The sequence below is a fragment of the Eschrichtius robustus genome, chromosome X, assembly GCF_028021215.1.
Source record: "Eschrichtius robustus isolate mEscRob2 chromosome X, mEscRob2.pri, whole genome shotgun sequence".
Classification (NCBI taxonomy): domain Eukaryota; kingdom Metazoa; phylum Chordata; class Mammalia; order Artiodactyla; family Eschrichtiidae; genus Eschrichtius; species Eschrichtius robustus.
In genome coordinates, this window is record NC_090845.1 from 114586959 (window position 1) to 114605241 (window position 18283).

Here is an 18283-nt window from a genome sequence, read left to right on the forward strand (position 1 = left end):
AGGGAGAAATGGGGACTGAGGTCCACATAGGTTCAGTATGAGATTGGGGCTCCTTGCTTAGATGACACTGCAGGCCTTTGTCAATCCCAGGCACTGGAGGGGAACCTAGAAAATTTTGAGAAAGCTGCTTCTTGCCATCAAGACACACAGAGGAGCTGCTCTGGACTTGGGGCACCTACCCCGATGGCACTACCTACCTGGCCAGTCCTCAGCTCTGGAGAGGGACTTAGAAAATATCTGGACAGTCATTCCAAAGCTCGAGGTCCCCTGATGTGAGGGCCCACGGCAGGGGCCCCGCTTACCTGGGTCTAAAGGCGGTACTGATTTCATTGTTTAAATTTTGTCTCTATAACAAAATGCACATTCTTTGAGAGAAGGGAGTGCATTCTACTTCATTTCGCCACCTCTCACCCCTGCCCTCTGTTATAGAATGCACAGTGTATTGCAAACAAAGAAAATATTGCATAAGGACTTCTGATAATGTAGGGGTAGTTATGGTAGCAGTGGCAGGTCCTACTCCCCCAGACTTTACCCTGCTCACCACTCAGGCCCAAGGGACAGTGCCTTTAAGTATGTCCTCAAGGTGGCTCTGAACCCCCTGGGTGGTTCTCTAAGATGTTGAAGGAGGTGTATCTAAACAGTGGGAAGAACCTGTGGTTCATACAGAAGCAGGACTTCAAGTACGATAGGCCCAGAAGGAGCGAGTCTTCTGACTGGGCAGATAGGCAGGTGGGTGGCACATGAGCACCTCCCATTGCAAGCCAGCCCAAGAGAGCTAGGGCATTCCTCATCCTCCCACATGCCTGTCATGCTGAGATGCCAAGACCTTGAACATGTTTAGGAAGAAAGAATTTTCTTCTAAGAGGAAATTTTATTTTTCTGAAAACAAATTTACTTTTAGCCCTCATATGTTTTCTCACCCAACATGCAAGTATTCACACATGCCTGTGTGTGCACACACACACACACTCCTTCCCTTCCTCCCTGTGACTCTCATCTCTCTACTCTCCTCCACATGCTAGTTATAAGACCTTGAGGGATGTTTCTTAATATCTGTGTGCCTCCATCTCCTTTTTGGTAAAAGTAGGGATAAATAGTGACATTTAGCTCAAAGGATGAAAGGACAGAACAGATATGAAAACCTCTGACATGATACATGGTGGTCCTGATAGGTAAGTTTCCTTCCTTCCATTCAAAACATGCGTCCACACACTAATACATTCACTTATTCAGGCATTCACTTCCACATCCCACAAACATTTGTGATAGCCTCCTATATGTCAGGCTCTATGCAGGGGGACAGGGTGTCCAGGCCTTTTTTTCCATCTTGGAGAACTTAGGAGCCCTGACACTCTGTGTTCCTATGCTGTAGAATAAGAGCACTGTGGTTAAGAATGCCATTTATGTCTTTGGAAAATTTGATTCCTTGTGTATAAGATTTTGGAAAAATTGTTAACATTATCTCCCCCATTTACAAACTGTTAATTTTCAGTAGGAAAAGATCAGATTAGATTGTACGCCAACTAAACAATCCCATCTATTCCCCCCGCCTAATGAAATGTTTGTCTTCCTTTTATTGTTCTGCCTGCCTCCTCATTGTTATTCATATAGTTCTGTCACTCACAACTCTACCTTACCACAGATTACAGAAACATCAGTTCATTAAACAAGTTCTGCCACTTCGACTGAGAAAGAAATGCCTGTCTCCATGTACTGTCTACTAATAAATGGAGACAAACAAAAAACAAATACACAGGATAAATATAACTCCTGACTGATGTACTCACCACTGAGCTGTTTGGTATGATTACATTAATATTTTATGAAATTCATTTAAAAGCAAGTGTATTCATGACATATGGCTAAAGCCAGAGTAGATAAACTCCCTTTCTTCTTTGCATTCAATATGCCAAGAGTTCCATAGGCTACACTGCCTAGCAGGGCTTGCTAGAGGGCAGGATGTACATTGTACATGACACTTCAAGGGCTCCTATCACATTGATTATTTCTTTTGTTTATCTTCAACCATTAAGACCAAAGTAGACTTGAATTTCCAATACCAACCAAGAAAATAACCATTTGAAATCATGGGCCTTATACAAGTATTGCAGGATCTGAAAAAAATCAAAGAAGTCCAACACTAAAATACACTGGGAATAGAACACCAGAGAAATTCTCTCCCTTTTTCAGGCCCTATTCTGGCTTGAGGAGTACAGCCAACATGTACATAGTATTACCACTTATGTTAGGAATTTAAACTTCTGAAGGAGATTTGAAATCATTTTATAAAAGGGTTGTGGAGGGACTTCACTGGTGGTCCAGTGGGTAAGACTCCACGCTCCCAATGCAGGGGGCCAGGGTTTGATCCCTGGTTGGGGAAGTAGATCCCACATGCATGCTGCGACTAAGAAGTCCACATGCCGCAACTAAGAGATTGCATGCTGCAACTAAGAAGTCTGCATGCCACAACTAAAAAAAAAAAGATCCCACATACTGCAACTAAGATCCCGGGTGCCACAAGTAAGACCCAGCGCAGCCTAAATAAATAAATAAATAAATAAATAAATAAATAAATAAATAAATAAATATTTTTAAAAGGGTTGTGGAAAAGGCCAGGGTATTCCCCTAAAGCCCTTTCACAATAAATACCCTGTTCTGTTTTGCTTTTACCACCATCTCTTCTTCTAACGCCTTTTCCCTACTGCCTTCTTTACTCTCGGCACCGCCATTGGTGGAAATGTCATAAGATGTTGGTTTGTATTCCCTCTTCTGGTTCATGTACTTTCCAAACTCCCAGCTTACTGGAAATGCTGCAAATGCTGTTTTTCAGTTGCGCCACCTTGCTCCTCTGAGTTGCAGCTCTATTACATCTCTATTATATGATTTTAAGTAATGTTTCAGTGTAGCCTTAAGTCTTCCTGCTGCCTAGCAACTTGCACTTAACTCAACCTAGAGTAGTTATCTAGCAATATTATCATCCTCCATTCTCTGTACACATCTGAGCCAGGGAGCTACAATGGAGGAAAAAATGCCATTTGTCCAGTCATCCATATGTCTAACCATTTGTATGTCCTTCAGTATTTTGATGCCAGCCCCTCTGCAGGTGTTGGGGTTGAAGGAATAAGATAAAATCCTTGACTTCAGAGTATAGTTTGGGAACAGCCATGCAAACAATTATAATGCTTTGTCATCAATTATTATTATCATCACTATAATTGTTTATTGGGTGCTTCCATTGTGCTAGGGACTGTGCTTAAGCATTTTATATAATCTCATTCCAAAAGACCAGTGGGCTAGGTACTGTTATTATCCTTCATTTTATAGATAAAGAAACTGGGGCTCAGAAAGATTTAGTTACTTGCCCAAGGTTCCACAGCCAATAACCTAGGCAAGACGTAGGATTCAAATCCAGGTTAGTTTAACTCTAATGCTTTTAACCACTGCACTGCCTCTCAATGTAGTATGGCAATTGTTTTCATGAATTAATTTAATTACAGGTATAAGGTGAAATAGGTATGCTGAAAAACATGGCAGACAAATAACAAAATGCTTCTATATAATTCTTTTTTGCAAGTGTGGCGGATTAAGGGTGGATACGAATTCTTTGTTTCCCCTCCCGTCAAGAGGTGAGGTCTATGCCCCACCCCCTTGAGGATCTGGATGGGCTCTAGAACCACTTTGACCAATAGAATACAGCAGAAGGGATGTTGTGCCTGTTTTCAGGGCCAGGCCTTAAGAGAGATAAAATATCCACTTGTCTCTGGGAACACTTGCTATGGGAGCTTCAGTCACAATGTAACATGTCTGACTACCATGCTGGAGAGACCATGTGGAGAGGGCCTTAGTGTAAATGGAAAGGGAGGGATCCAGCTGAGCCCGGTGTTTTATCTGTCCCTGCCAAGGTGCCATGAGTATGAATAAAGCTGTATTGGAACCTCCAGACTATCCCACCACAGCTGAGGCATCCCAGTTGATACCATGTGGAACAGGTGGATTGCCCATTTGAGTCCTGCTTAAACTCTTTATCCAGAAAAATCTTAAAATATAATAAAGTCATTGTGTCTTAAGCCACTAAGTTATAATGTGTTTGTCACACAGCAATAGGTAAGCAGAATATGCAGCACGTCTGAGGAGTGGGGTGTGATTGGTTAATGGAGTTAGCTATTTTCAAGTAATTAAAATAGAAAGTACACTAAGCACCTAACTAGACTGATTATTTTTCCGATTATTGAAAAGGTGCTTTGGGATCCAGCAGGGCCCCAGAGCCACTGTCTTTGAGCAATTGTTGTCACTGTACTATTGCTGTGTAGAAGGACCAGTTGGAACAATGCCAGATGACAACACACTACCAGATGTACAAAGACTACAGATGTCTACAAAACACTAGAAACCTTAGAGGTTGCCCATCTTTGATGCCTGACAAAGACACCACATATGCCAATTTTACGGTTCAACCCTTGATATTTTCTGGCAGGCCAGTTCACGATGGCTTTCTTCCTATAGACAGCAACCTGTACTTTTGTGGCAGGGGAAGAGGATGCTGTCCATAATACTACTGCCCATTGATCAGGTGTATATGAATTTCCAGGTTTTATACACATCATCTCATTTAAACTTCAGAACAATCCTAAGGAATGACCAATATTATTATTCCCTATTTTACAGATGAGGAAATTGAAGCTTACAGAGATAACACAGTAAGGCCACACAGTAGGTGGCTTTTACTAGTTATGCTCTCAATCATTAGTCTACTCTGCTTCTCACAAAGTCCATGGGTCCACAGGAAAAAAAGATACTTCTTGTCAGACTAAGCTCTGTTACCTACCAACTCAACCTGTAGAGTCCTTCAAATGTTCCTGTCCAAAAGGCTACCATAGGGTTGCTTATCTCTACAGCCAGAACTTCCTGTTGAGATATTCAATATATGTGTTGTCACAGCAATAGATAATTTAGAACCCTCTGTTCTAAATCTGAAGTCTCAACTTTGACTCACAGGAGAAGTTGGAATTGTGGCAATGTATGAACTGGAGATAGGCAGATATAGGAGCTGACATATTTACTATCCTGCTTGCCTTTTCAGAACTGGACCTGATTCTGGCTGGCTGGAGTCCTCTTCATACCCTCAGAAAGCCTCTGCTTACACTTAGTGACTTCTCCCCATCCAAGTCCCCCCCCCCCCCCCCGCCGCCAGGTCCATTAAAGGCATTTCCAATCTTTTAGGTATTCCAGAGACCCTTGATCACCAGGAGGTAGTCTGTATTCACAGTCAAACCACTGAAATGCAACTATGGATTAGTCTAAAATAAATGTTCCAAATAGGATCTAATTATATATGCATAATTAAGCTATTTTATAGAAAATTATGATTCCAATTCAGGTATACATTTCTGGTACATTATTGCTATTTCTTTAGAGTTCCTACAAAATTCATTGGAAAATTAAGAATTATGCCTGGGTATTGAGAAATTTTAACTCACTACAGTCCTGGCTGCCTCCTCTCTACACAGATCCTTGAAAAGACTTTTCAGGCAGCCAACCTGAAGAGGGAACACAGATTTCTAAGGAGGGCTTGGCTGAGCTGTGAGATGACCTTGAACTTACAACAAGCCCTCTTGGAAATAGAACACAAGTTTCTAAATTTTTGCACAGTGACTCTCAAATTCTACCAAAATCTGTCTTGCTTCTCCAGAAGATCATCAAAACCCTTGTTTCAGGTCAGTTGGAAAGTTGGGGTAGGGCCTGGTTCATGCACAATGACAAATGAGGCAGCAAGCTGGGCTTGGGTGGGTTATGTGGCATAATTTCAGCTCATAAAGACTCTCCCTAGTAAATATCAACTTTGATCCCAAATTTCAACCAATGAAGCTTTATTTCATTAGTATAAGTTTTTGCAAATATCTATATATCTAGCCCACCTTCCCCCTATTCCTTCCTATTTTGTTCTTTGTGTTCTTGCCTTGTTAGAACATTTGACAGATTCAGGGTCATGCCCCTGACTCTCATCTAGGCATGCTGTGAACACCTTTGGAAAGGCATTAGGGAGGACATTTCACACTACATCTTTGGTTCCTAGATTTCTGGATTTTAGAGATGAATAAAAATATATATATACATATATATATTTAAGGTTGCCAACCTCTTAATTTGCTAAGAAAAGACATGGAAAAAAGTAACAAAAATTAACCACGTACCATTCATGCAATTCATAAAAGACAGAACATTTCAAAACCAAAAATATAGGAAATCTATAATCTCCGAATAAAGAACAGTCCTTTCAATTGAGCAAATTTAGCTTCATGAAAAATTCACTATATTCTTAGTTTCTACATTTTGCAGTGGATGAGGGAAAGCAATATCAACTGGTCCTGGGCTCCAGCCCAGTGTTTGGAGATGACTCAACTACCTCACTTAGTGTGCACCCTTATGTATGAAGATCCCTATGAAAAAAGTCTTTCAGAGCTAAAGTGTCAAACACACACAAGTGTTAAGGGCCTTGAAAAGTTTGACTTCTCCTGAGGACTGGTATATTTTCTCTTCAGGGAAAATGCAAATTATATAACTGATCAGGTTTCCCTTTTTGTTTTGGCTACCTGGTCACAAGGGCAGTTCACCTTTAGAAACTGGGTGGGATCCTATGACCTACATATCTGAATTCTAATTAACCTCCCTACCGGGGCTTCCCCTTCTATTCTCATTTATATTTTCCTAGATGATGGTTTATTTTACTTGTAATTTTTCTCTTTTACTGTAATCTTTCTTATAAGCTGCCCCAAATATTTTGTGGAATGGGGTGATGTAAATCAGCTCAGTATTTAACCATTTTCCCCACACTGTATAGTCCTGCATACCTTCCAGTCGTTGGTGTACCACTTCCTCTGCTTAGGCTGTTCTTAGTTCCTTTTTTCCATCTGACACTTTCTTATATATCCCTGGACACTGAGCTCAAATGTTGCCACTTCTGTCAACCTTCCCTGATCACCACTACCCACCTAGCACCCCCTCCATCCTACTCTGGCTAAAACAATACTTTTCTACATGTATCTACTATGGCTAAAACAATACTTTTCTACATGTATCTACTATGACACTTGCTACATTGTAGTGTAGTGATATGGACTTTGCTGCCTCTGCCACTGGATTCTGAGCTTGAAGGCCCATTTGGTATCCCCTTGACCTAGCTCAATATATTTTAATTCATGGATGGGTGAATAAAAGCACAAATGAACAAAATGTTTAGGAAGTCTTTGAGTTGTTGAGGGTCAAGAGGCAGCTCAAATGAGAACAGGTTTTATTAGGGATAAAATATGGGGGTTCTAAAAGTATTCTAGTCACTATGAGGGAAGGAATCTTTCTCTTTTTTGTTCACTGATTTATCCCCAGGGCTCCTCGCAGTATCTTGCTTACAGCAGGCCTCAGTAAATATTCCTTGTATGAATGAATGAATAAACCATCTCACTCTACCGGACTCTTTATAATAGTTTCCATGGGGGAATCTTGAGAGTCCCGTCACTTGGTAGGATTCAAGCTTGATTTGGAGAGACATTAGTTCTATTTGGTACAGTGGTTTATATATTATTGGCTCTTGGTGAAGTGTCCACCATGATGATGAACAGTGCTCTCCTTTCTCAGGATCTCAACATTATCTGCCACTGAAAGCATATTCTATTTGTGGACGATAGTAAAATAATAGAAACCCAAGTCCGGGCCCCCTTGAGGAGCTTGAAGAACAGTGGCCTATCATGTGTCACACATCTTCATTCTTTCTTTCTGTTCTCATCAGAGTTTGCCTGCTGCGTCCAGTGAGAACTGCCTCCTTAAGAATGACAATTCTCATAGATGGGCAGCGTCTTGCTCTGGGAATAAGGGCCATGAGTCATATTTTCCAACATCTCTCATTATGGAGGAGGCATAGTCAATACAGTGGAGACACCATAATGAGGGACACTTCTTCTTTGGGACTTCACAGGCTCCACACTTGGATGCTAAGGATATTTTAATTTAGGGGAAAGTAAAGGAAGCAGCACACAGTATTCAGTGAGTACCCTTTAGTCGGTCCATTCTTGGATTCATCTGGGATGATGGGCAGAACAATGCTCCAAAGGCGGCCTGACTCTTTTTGGTGCCTCCCTTCATGTGAAAACTAACATTAGTCTTATTTGACGAGCTTGGAGAAGCAAATACTCTTCCAGGAAAGACAGGTGCCGGCCAGAGGGGACCTTCTAATCTGCCATCACTGTGGATTAACTTTACTGAACAGCAGTTGTACAAAAAACACCATGTTAGATGAAAGGGAGCTCTACACCAAACCCCAGAGATGGCCAGTCTCTGCTCCACGCTCAATGAATATAATAAGCTAGACACTGCCCAGATGACAAGTATGTGTCCAAGAGATTCAGCATCCATGACAGTATGGATTTGAGCTCTCTGGGGGAAGTCAAGGAAGCTTATGTATCATTTGTTTTTCATCAATGCCAAAAGCCTTTTCTGTTGTCACAGATAGGCCAGATGAGACAGGACAAAGAAAAACTCTGCCGGCTAAGAAGGAAACCTTCTAAGGGGCAGAAAAGTAGCTAAATTACTAAGCCGTCAATGGGTGACCTCAGGAAACAGTTCCATGTGGCTCCTTTGCTTCCTTTTCCATTTTAAGGAATTTGGGGCAGTAGGAAGAGGATTAGGGGGATGTTTTATCCCATTCAGTTAAAACATTACATAAAAAGGTGGCAGGCCCCCTGTTTCCCAGACTCTAGCAAGAAGAAGGGTAAGCAGCATTGGCGTGTGGTGCCAACTTTCTGCTTCTCTGGACACCCCCCACCAGATTTACAGGGAGCAGTCACCAGCATTGTCAGACACACACTGTTCTCTTCACCTGCCATTGTCCAGTGCTTCTCCAGGGAAAAATTTGCCCCTGCATTCATTATACTTCATTGTTGTTAAGAATAGAAATAAGCCATAATTCAACTTTTTGTGAGCCATATATCAGATGTGAACTTGAAATAATAATAATCATAGCTGAGTTCACTGAGGAATTACTGTGAGTCAGGCATCATTCTAAGACTTTATATGTATTAACTCATTAATCCTCACAACAATGCTATGTCATAGGTGCTATTATTATCTCTGTTTTACAAATGAAGAAACTGAGGCATAGAGAGGTTAAGTAAATTGCCAAAGGTTACACAGCTACTTAATGGCAGAGCAGGGATTTATTTGAACCCAGGCAGTCTATATCCAGAACCCACGTTCTAATCTGATGAGTAAATTGCTTCCCTAAAATAATATGGAGAGGAGAAAAATCATTTCACATATAACTGAAGTGATTTTACACATAGCTTTACAAAGTATGTCTCAGCCTAGTGCTATTGCCCTGTATACTTTTAAGAGAACTAAATATCAGTATTTCTAAGACCAGGTTTCCAAAAACCCAAGTAACTTTCCTTGGAGCATAGCTAAATGATCCCTGAGTCACAAGGTTGAAGGGGACCATGAGAAGCCATTTCTTCATAGTCCTTAAGAAAACAAGAGGGAGGCAAAGGGGCTTGAAGTAGAAATTAAAATCACTCTTGAGGTTTCAAATGTCTAGTTGGGGTGGATGTGATTAGCGCTGACACTGGCTGCCTAGTACCCAAGTACTTTCAATCTAAATGGCAGCTTAGCAGCTATTTGAAGGAAGTATGTTAGTATTTCCTTTATCTTAAATAACACGTAATATGACTAATAGCAATAATAATGGCACCAGTTAACCTTCATTGAGTGCTTATTATATACCAAGCATTGTGCTAAGTATATTATTTAACATTCACAGCAATCCTATGAGGTAGATACTATAACCACCCCCATTTCACAGATGAGAAAACTGAGGTACAGATAGGTCAAGTAACTTGCTCAAGGTCACATAGCTAGCAAGTGGCAGAGCCAGGATTTAACCTGAGCAGTTTGTCTTTGAGGCTTGTACTAAGCAAGGTACTGTCTCTGCAGAAATAGCCCTCTGAGCTACTGTTATGAAAACCTACCCCAATTTTCTAGGCCTGATATTGACCCCAGCACAGCTTTGGGCCTGTAACGATGGCCTGGATGATTTTTTACTCTCAGTGTTAGGCCTTTTTTTGTTCCACATTATAGATGGGTGGCAAAGCACTGAAGATTACTTTGTGAGCATAGATTTATGTTTAAATGTGGTAATTTACAAATAATCTAAGCTAACATTTAGTCCTCTTAGTATCAGAGTAGGTCTGGCCTCAAGATTTTTTCTGGGACATATACCCATAAGGTTCAGTCTTCCATAAATTGGTAATATTTAAGCCAAATCAGATAATCTAGTCACTCCAGACTATAAGAGGTAGTCTAGAGTGATTGTGATTATGATTCAGGACCACTCTATATAAAGCTATAAAATAATATATAAGATTTTAGTTTAAATTCTATTATAATGAAATAATGAAGAAAAACAAAATAAAAAAATTACCCCCTTTGGAAATGTTTATGAGAAATATATTAATAATGATTTTTAAAGTATTCTAATAGCCAAGATTTTTGAGCACAAACTATGTGCCAGGAATTGTACTAAGCACAATTTAATTCTCACAACAACCCTAAGTGGCATCACTCTAGATCTGTTTCTCAACTTTAATGTGCTTATGAATCACATGGGGATCATGTTAAAATGCAGCTTTGATTCAGCAGGTCTGGGCTGTGGCCTGAGATTCTGGGATTCTTAACATCTCCCAGGTTATGCAGACCACACTTGAGTAGCAAGGTCCTAGATTGGCCTAGATTGTCTTGGTCCAGTCATGCTTTTAAGTAGGATAACAATTGAGCGAATCTGGGAGATTAATGTTTAGGATGTTTAAAAAGCACCCCAGGTTTCCTGATATGGCAATTCCCTAATGTCTTCATAAACCCATTTTTTGATCAAATTTATAATTATTTTATAACATTTATATCATTATTTATGATTTTATATTTGCAAATTTGCCTACTTGCTAAAATTTCTTTGTAACCCCCCAAATCAATACTCACAGTACTTTCATGGTCATTTAAGGTCATATGCAGAGCGATAAAAAATTTGAGTTGCCCAAGGCACATTCACAAACCTATTTTTATGGTTAATGGCTCTGACAGTCCAGGAAGATTTTCTGTGTCTAAACTAAGCCCTTCAGATGACATGGCATTTTTCTTCTGATTTTATCTTTAGTGGAGATGGAGTTAGTATACCATGCCCATTCTCTTACAGGTTACTTTGTTCTAAAAAATATGAACAGTTATTCAATGTTAACAATAGTCTTTGGGATGTTCCCCGCTATCTCCTGTCCTTCCCTCTAGGAACCTAAGATTTTTGGGATATCTAAGTCAGTTCTCATTCTAGCTCCATGTTTATTTGCTTCCTCTAAGAAATGTATAAAATTAGACAAACTTTGTAATTCTTTGCCAAATCCTGCTGTACTTTTATTCCAATGAGTTAAATATTCAGTGACCATATCCTGCATCAGATATACCCCCAGCTTGCCCATAGTGCAATAGGGAGTATACTAGTAACTACAGGCCACCCAGCCTATAAAGCTCATATTACAAAAATGCACACTCTAGGCAGAATCTGGTAAATGTCAACCTCAAAATAAGTTGTGTCATATTGTTATATTTATGTGCATATGGTCAGTAAAAAGAAACACTTGTGAGGTGATTAAAAATAGCATACCAGGTAAAATTGGTTGTCCGGCAATTCCCAGCGGTGCCATTCCAAGATTATTCATTGCTGTGGCCCATGCAGTTGGATCAGACATAGGTAGTGTCATTGTAGTGGAATCCACACTCAGAGTTCTACTATTATCAGCTAAGAAGAAATGACAAGCAAAATAATTTGCTGTATTAAGGTTGCAGTATCTAGTTCACTTATCAATGTAAACTCTGGCAACTCTTTACAGAAATGGACTGGTGGACAAGTGGTGGACATAGCCTTAATTTCAGCTCTTTACAAGGGTTAAAACAATACAGCTCAAACTAGCAGGAAATTATAGAATTTGAAAGCACTTTACCAGATGGCATTTTAGTGTTTCTTTCTTTCTCTCTCTCCCTCTCTCTCTCACCCAACTCCTCCCCTCCTTCCCTCCTTCCCCCTTCTTTCTTTCCTCCCTCCCTTCTTTCCTTCCTTCCTTCCTCTCTCCCTCCCTTCTTTCCTTCCTTCCTTCCTTCCTCCTTGTTTTAAAGTCAATGAAAACTATTTTTTAGAGTAGTTCTAGGTTCACAGCAAAATTGAGGGGAAAGTACAGAGATTTCACATACACACCCACCCCCCCCACACATGCATAGCCTCCCCTATTATCAACATCTCTCACCAGAGTGGTTCATTTGTTACAACTGATGAACCTACACTGATGCATCATAATCATCGAAAAGCCATAGTTTACATTAGGTTTCACTTTGGTGTTTTACATTCTACAGGTTTTGAAAAATGTATAGTGACATGTATCCATCATTGTAGTATCATATAGAGTACTTTCACTGCCCTAAAATTCCTTTGTGCTCTACTTATTCATCCTTCTCCCCTCCCCCAACCCCAGCAACCACTGATCTTTTACTGTCTCCATAGTTTTGCCTTTTCTAGAATGTCATATAGTTGGAATCATACAGTATGTAGCCTTTTCAGATTGGCTTTTTCACTTCGTCATGTGCATTTAAGTTTCCTCTATGTCTTTTCATGGCTCCATAGCTCATTCTTTTTTTTTTGCTGAATAATATTCCATTGTCTGGATATACCACACTTTATCTCTTCACGTACTGAAGGACATTGTGGTTACTTCAAAGTTTTGGCAATTATGAATAAAACTGCTATAAACATTTCTGTGCACGTTTTGTGTGAACATAAGTTTTCAGTTCCTCTGGGTAAATACCAAGGACTGCGATCACTGGATTGTATGGTAAGAGCATATTTAGTTTTGTAAGAAGCTGTCAACCTGTCTTCCAAAGTGGCTGTACCATTTTGCATTCCCACCTCCAATAAATGAGAGCTCCTGTTGATCCACATCCTCATCAGTATTTAGTGTTGTCAGTGTTCTGGATTTTGGTCATTCTAATAGGTTTGTAGTGGTATCTCATTGCTGTTTTAAGTTGCATTTCCCTGATGACATATGATGTGGAGCTTCTTCTCATATGCTTATTTACCATCCATGTATCTTCTTTGGTGAGGTGTCTATTAGTCACTGGCCCATTTTTCAGTCAGGTTGTTTGTTTTACTATTGTTGAGTTTTAAGAGTTCTCTGTGTATTTTAGATAACAGTCCTTTACCAGATGTGTATTTTGTAAATATTTTCTTCAAGTCTATGGCTTGTCTTCTCATTCTCTTGACATTGTCTTTCACAAAGTTTTTTAATTTTAATGAAGTCTAGTTTACCAATAATTTCTTTCATGGATCATAACTTTGGTGTTATATTTAAAAAGCTATTGCCATATCCAAAGTCATCTAGGTTTTCTCTTACGTTGTCTGTTAGGAGTTTTATAGTTTTGTATTTCACATTTAGGTCTATGATCCATTTTGAGCTAATTTTTTGATGGGTATAAAATCTGTGTCTAGATTCATTTTTTTGCATGTGGATGTCCAGTTGTTCCAGCACATTTGTTGAAGAGACTATCTTTGCTCCATTGTATTGCCTTTGCTCCTTCATCAAAGATCTGTTGACTCTATTTATGTGGGTCTATTTATGGGCTCTCTCTTCTGTTCCATTGATCTATTTGTCTATTCTTTCACCAGTACCACACTGTCTTGATTACTATAGCTTTACAGTCAGTCTTCAAGTTGGGAGGCATCAGTCTTCCAACTTTGTTCTTCTCCTTCAATATTGTGTTAGCTATTCTGGGTCTTTTGCCCCTCCGTAAAGTTTAGAATCAGTTTTTTTTTTTTTTTTTTGATATCCACAAAATAACTTGCTTGGACTTTGATTGAATCAAGTTGGGAAAAATTACATCTTGACAATATTGAGTCTTCCTATCCGTGAACATGAAATATCTATTTACTTAGTTCTTCTTTGGCTTTTTTTTATCAGAATTTTTTAGTTTTCCGAGTTTTTTTTTTTTTCCAAGTGTACACGCCACAGGAGCTTGGGATGATTAAGATGTTTCCCATTCTTCTCATAGTCTAGTTGCATATGATTACTTCAGCAGCTTCCATCCAAACTACGCATGCATGCAAACCAAGAAAAAACATCCAACGGTTTCCATAGTAGCAATGAAAAGGAAAAATTATATTCCTGATGGAATTTCATATCTTTGAGACAGTACTATTGAGTTGGACACATGATCAACAAACATCAATTTAACTAATTGAGTATTTGGGGGGTTAGGATAGCAGAGTACAAGCAGATAGGAGACATAGTCCCTGCCTTCAAAGGTTATACAATCTAATTGAAGAGACCGATGATGATGGTGATGATGATTATTATTATCACTACTCTCACCACCTCCATCCATTACTACCACTAACTACTGAATATTTGCCATATGCTAGGTAAAGCTCTTGGCATGCATTATTTTCATTTAACTTTCAAAACAACACTATGAGATAGGGGCTCTTTATATCTCCATTTAATAGATGAGAGGCTTTGAAGGGTTACATATATAGTCCAAGGTCACACAGGATGTGTACTTTTAGGCACCATGCTTTAGTATCTCCAAATAAACAATTAGGAAACAATGAAAGACTCAAAGAGTATAGACTAGGAATGTTATTGAAGTTTAAAGAATGAGGCTTTGTGGAGAAGACAGGATTTGAAAGAATGGGCCAGATTTCTATAGCATATGTCTTGAATTATGGGTAGTTATTAAATAGGTAAAGAAGAGGGGGTAAGACATCCCAGAGCAGGGATGAATAAGCAAAGACATTGAAGCAGGTTATACATGCATGTGTGTGTATATATTGCACAGTTGGGAGAGATATAGTCGTAAGTCATCTGAGCACAAAAAGCCTTTTATTGTGGTAAATTTCCCTCTGACTACTGATAGCCATTTAAAAAAACTTTCCATTGCTTTCCTCCTACCTCCCAGTATGCACTCCTGCCAATTATTTATACAAGTGCTATTTTGGTCACTGATTGGTCATTACAAGAAAATGCAAATGGCCAAAAACATTATTTCTGAAATATTAGTTTTTATTATTCTCCTATACTGCGAAATTGCCTATGCTTCCTCTCCATAACCACCCCCCCCCCACCACAGAGTGATTGATGGCCCTAAGCATTTGTTACCGCAGTCAGAAGTCACATTTCAGAACTGGTGATTTCTCCGTCTGTAGGAGCTCTAGTCCTCACACCCAGTTTTCAGTGCTCTCTGAGAAGGCATACAAGAAGGCTAGAAATAGCCTCTTGTAAATATTATCAAGAAAACAAACATGGGGCATCAAATATCCTTTGGGTCAAGAGTTTATATAGTGATTATTAGGTTCATCTTGAATCCCAATCCCCAACTAGGGAGACAACTTTTAGAGAACGTTATAGCTGGAAGGGACCTTTAGGACGTTACTGAGTATGCACTTTGATTTTCTCTGCTGGCTGGAGAATGACTCTTAGAGGAAACAGCTAGGTTTAGAAGGACTGGTCCCCAATGCTAAAAATAATTTTTTGCAACAGTCTGGCTACTCACTAGCTCTGCAGGCCTGGGAAATATGTAAGAGAATTAGGAATTATTCTCAATAAAGAATTTTGAGATCAAAGATTAAGAATTTACAATGTACCTAGCCAAACTCTGGACTAATTTGGTGGGGGTGGGGGAGAGAAGGATCTAAATTATCAGTTTTTTTAAAGGACAACATAGTATCACTATTTTCAAACTATATATTAATTCACAGTGCTTGTTAAAATGTTAGCAAGTAGAGTTCCTATTAGGCTTGTTTACAATGAACAGATAAGGAACATGCTAATTAACAGCATTATTTCGCTACAATGAACTCGGTTCTTAAATCCTTCCGGAGTTCTGCTTTAAATGCCCTTCTCATCACCCTCCCTTCCCCCAACACCCATCTCCACCTGTCAAGTCCTACTCATTTTTCAAGGGTCGTCTCAAATGCCACCTTGTCTGTGAAGCTACCTCACTGGAATTAATTACTCCTTCCTATGTGTTCTCATAATATTTTATGTAGAATTTGATTTTCATCTTTGCTTATTCTCTCACTTCTCCCCAAACCAAACTTTTACTGAGTCTTAGTATATGCCACGTTCTGTGCTAGTGACTAGGAATATAGAGATGAACAAAATTCATTTACTGTTCTGGAAGAACTCACAATACAATGAGAGGCGTGACATATAAACAACTAAATACAAATCATTATAATAAGTACTGTAACAAAACTATGAGTAAAGTGCTATGGGAACAGAGAAGGAGTAATGAATTCTCTGGAATGGGTTTGGACATATGTGTTTGGGGTTGAGAGGTGGAGAGATGAGGAATAGTCAGGGAAGCCTTCACTGGCAAAGAATCATTTGAAGTGAATCTTTGAGGAGGGACAGGATTTTCCTGTAGGTGGTGAATGGAGGATTAGGGTTGAGAAGCATCCCAGGAAGCAAGAACAACTGAACATTTACCATTGACTGCCTTGAATTATAGTTATTGGATACATGTCTCTCTTCTGCTAGCCTACATGCTCCTTTAGGTCAGGGACTGGGTTTTAGGCATCTTTGTTTCCCCATTTCTTAGTTTAGTGTCTGGTATGAAGTAGGCATTCAAGAAATATTTGAATGAATGAATAAAGAAAATGAACTTACATTGATTTTGGGCACAATAAGCAATCTATGCAATGACACTCATTGATTATTTGTATACCTTTTCAGAACGATAAATTGGGATGCCATCTTAAAAGGGATGGTATAATTGCTAAACTGATTCACTCTCCAGGACAACTGAATTTATATGTAGAAATTTATTTAGAGTTATAACCAGGGATAGATGCACCCAACTAATAATTCAGTTTGATTTTATTAGCTATAATCTTTTCCCCATATAGGCACAGTCATATATATAAGCAAGCTTGTAAATTTTTACTTTCAAAGAGAAATCCCAGATGATCATCTCTGGCAGCAATCTGGATTTAAGGTCTGTGCTAACAAAACATGCTGTGCTAAACATCTGTTACGAATTATCACTTAATGGTGGAAAAGGTAAGTCCTGATTCACTTTTCAGACTAAAAATGCACATCTAACAATTTCTTTAGGTGTTTTATAAAAGTAGTCCTATGTCACTAAAGGAAGAAATTGCTCATTTTCCCATGAGTCCTATACTCACTGGCAGCAGCCAAGAATATTCAGAAGGTAAGTGCCAGTGGTTGTCAAATGGTATTCAAAATACCTCACCCAAGTCTGTAGATCATGTCCTGCTATGCTGGTTCTATTGTTCTGCTTGTGTGGCAACTCCTCAAGACATCGCAAGTTGTAGAGTGGTTGTAAATGAGTGCCCTCTAGGTAAGCTGATTGAAGATATGGCACTTTGGAACAAGAGTTCATTAGCACGAAAAAAATAAAACATTGGAAAGTGAACATCCACTTTAAGCTGGTATCACCCCATAACTATCAAATCACTACTGCCATCTGTTTATTTTTACACTGTTTATGCTTCACTGATTAAGTAGTCAATTACTGTCAAAGTTATTTGATCTTGAAGACAATGCGCACACACACACACACACACACACACACACACACACATTCTGTGATACACCTCATCCTGTAGTGGAGTTAATTATTTCAAATATTTCCCTTATTTCCTTTGAAACAAGTTCAGTATGTTGGTGCCATCTTGCCAAATATATTTTATTGAGACATAAACTCTTCTTCTCTGACAGTTTACTCCCCTATAATTTTCTTTCTTTTGTTCAGTTTTACATCCATTGGTTTTTATGCTTGCTATAACTTTATTACACAGTATTGTACAAAGTTGAGGAGAGGATTTTGTCAACAAACATCTATTGAAAGTCTCTCAACAGTAGGAAGTAATCTTGCCTAGTGATCAAGAGCATGGGTTTGGGAGTCAGATGGCTCTGTACCACAGTCTAGCTCTACTACTTAGTAACTGTAATGTGATCATTATTTCGCTCTTTTCTTTTCTCCTCTATTTGACAGCCTGCCTTCCAGCCTTCCTTTCATATTTAGTGTAAGTTCATTGAACATTTTCTATGTGTCATGCATCATTCTAGATATTGAAGACAACATTGTTGTGAGTCAAACTGGCCTCATCCTCGGTCATATGAAGCTAACACCTTAGTGCAGGAGGGAGATATTAAAATACAAATGAATATAAAATAATTACACA

The 18283-nt window shown here is 39.1% G+C and overlaps 1 protein-coding gene across 9 annotated transcripts in view; it reads right to left on the reverse strand.

Annotated features, from left to right (window-relative positions):
• ENOX2 (ecto-NOX disulfide-thiol exchanger 2) overlaps window positions 1–18283 on the reverse strand; it is a 271731-nt gene that overhangs the window by 51973 nt on the left and 201475 nt on the right. For all 9 annotated transcript variants that reach the window (XM_068532780.1, XM_068532779.1, XM_068532773.1 and 6 more), the window contains one exon: window positions 11693–11827. In XM_068532780.1, the coding sequence (XP_068388881.1) occupies window positions 11693–11789 (97 nt within the window). In that variant the 5' untranslated portion in view covers window positions 11790–11827. The remainder of the gene's footprint in view (window positions 1–11692; window positions 11828–18283) is intronic.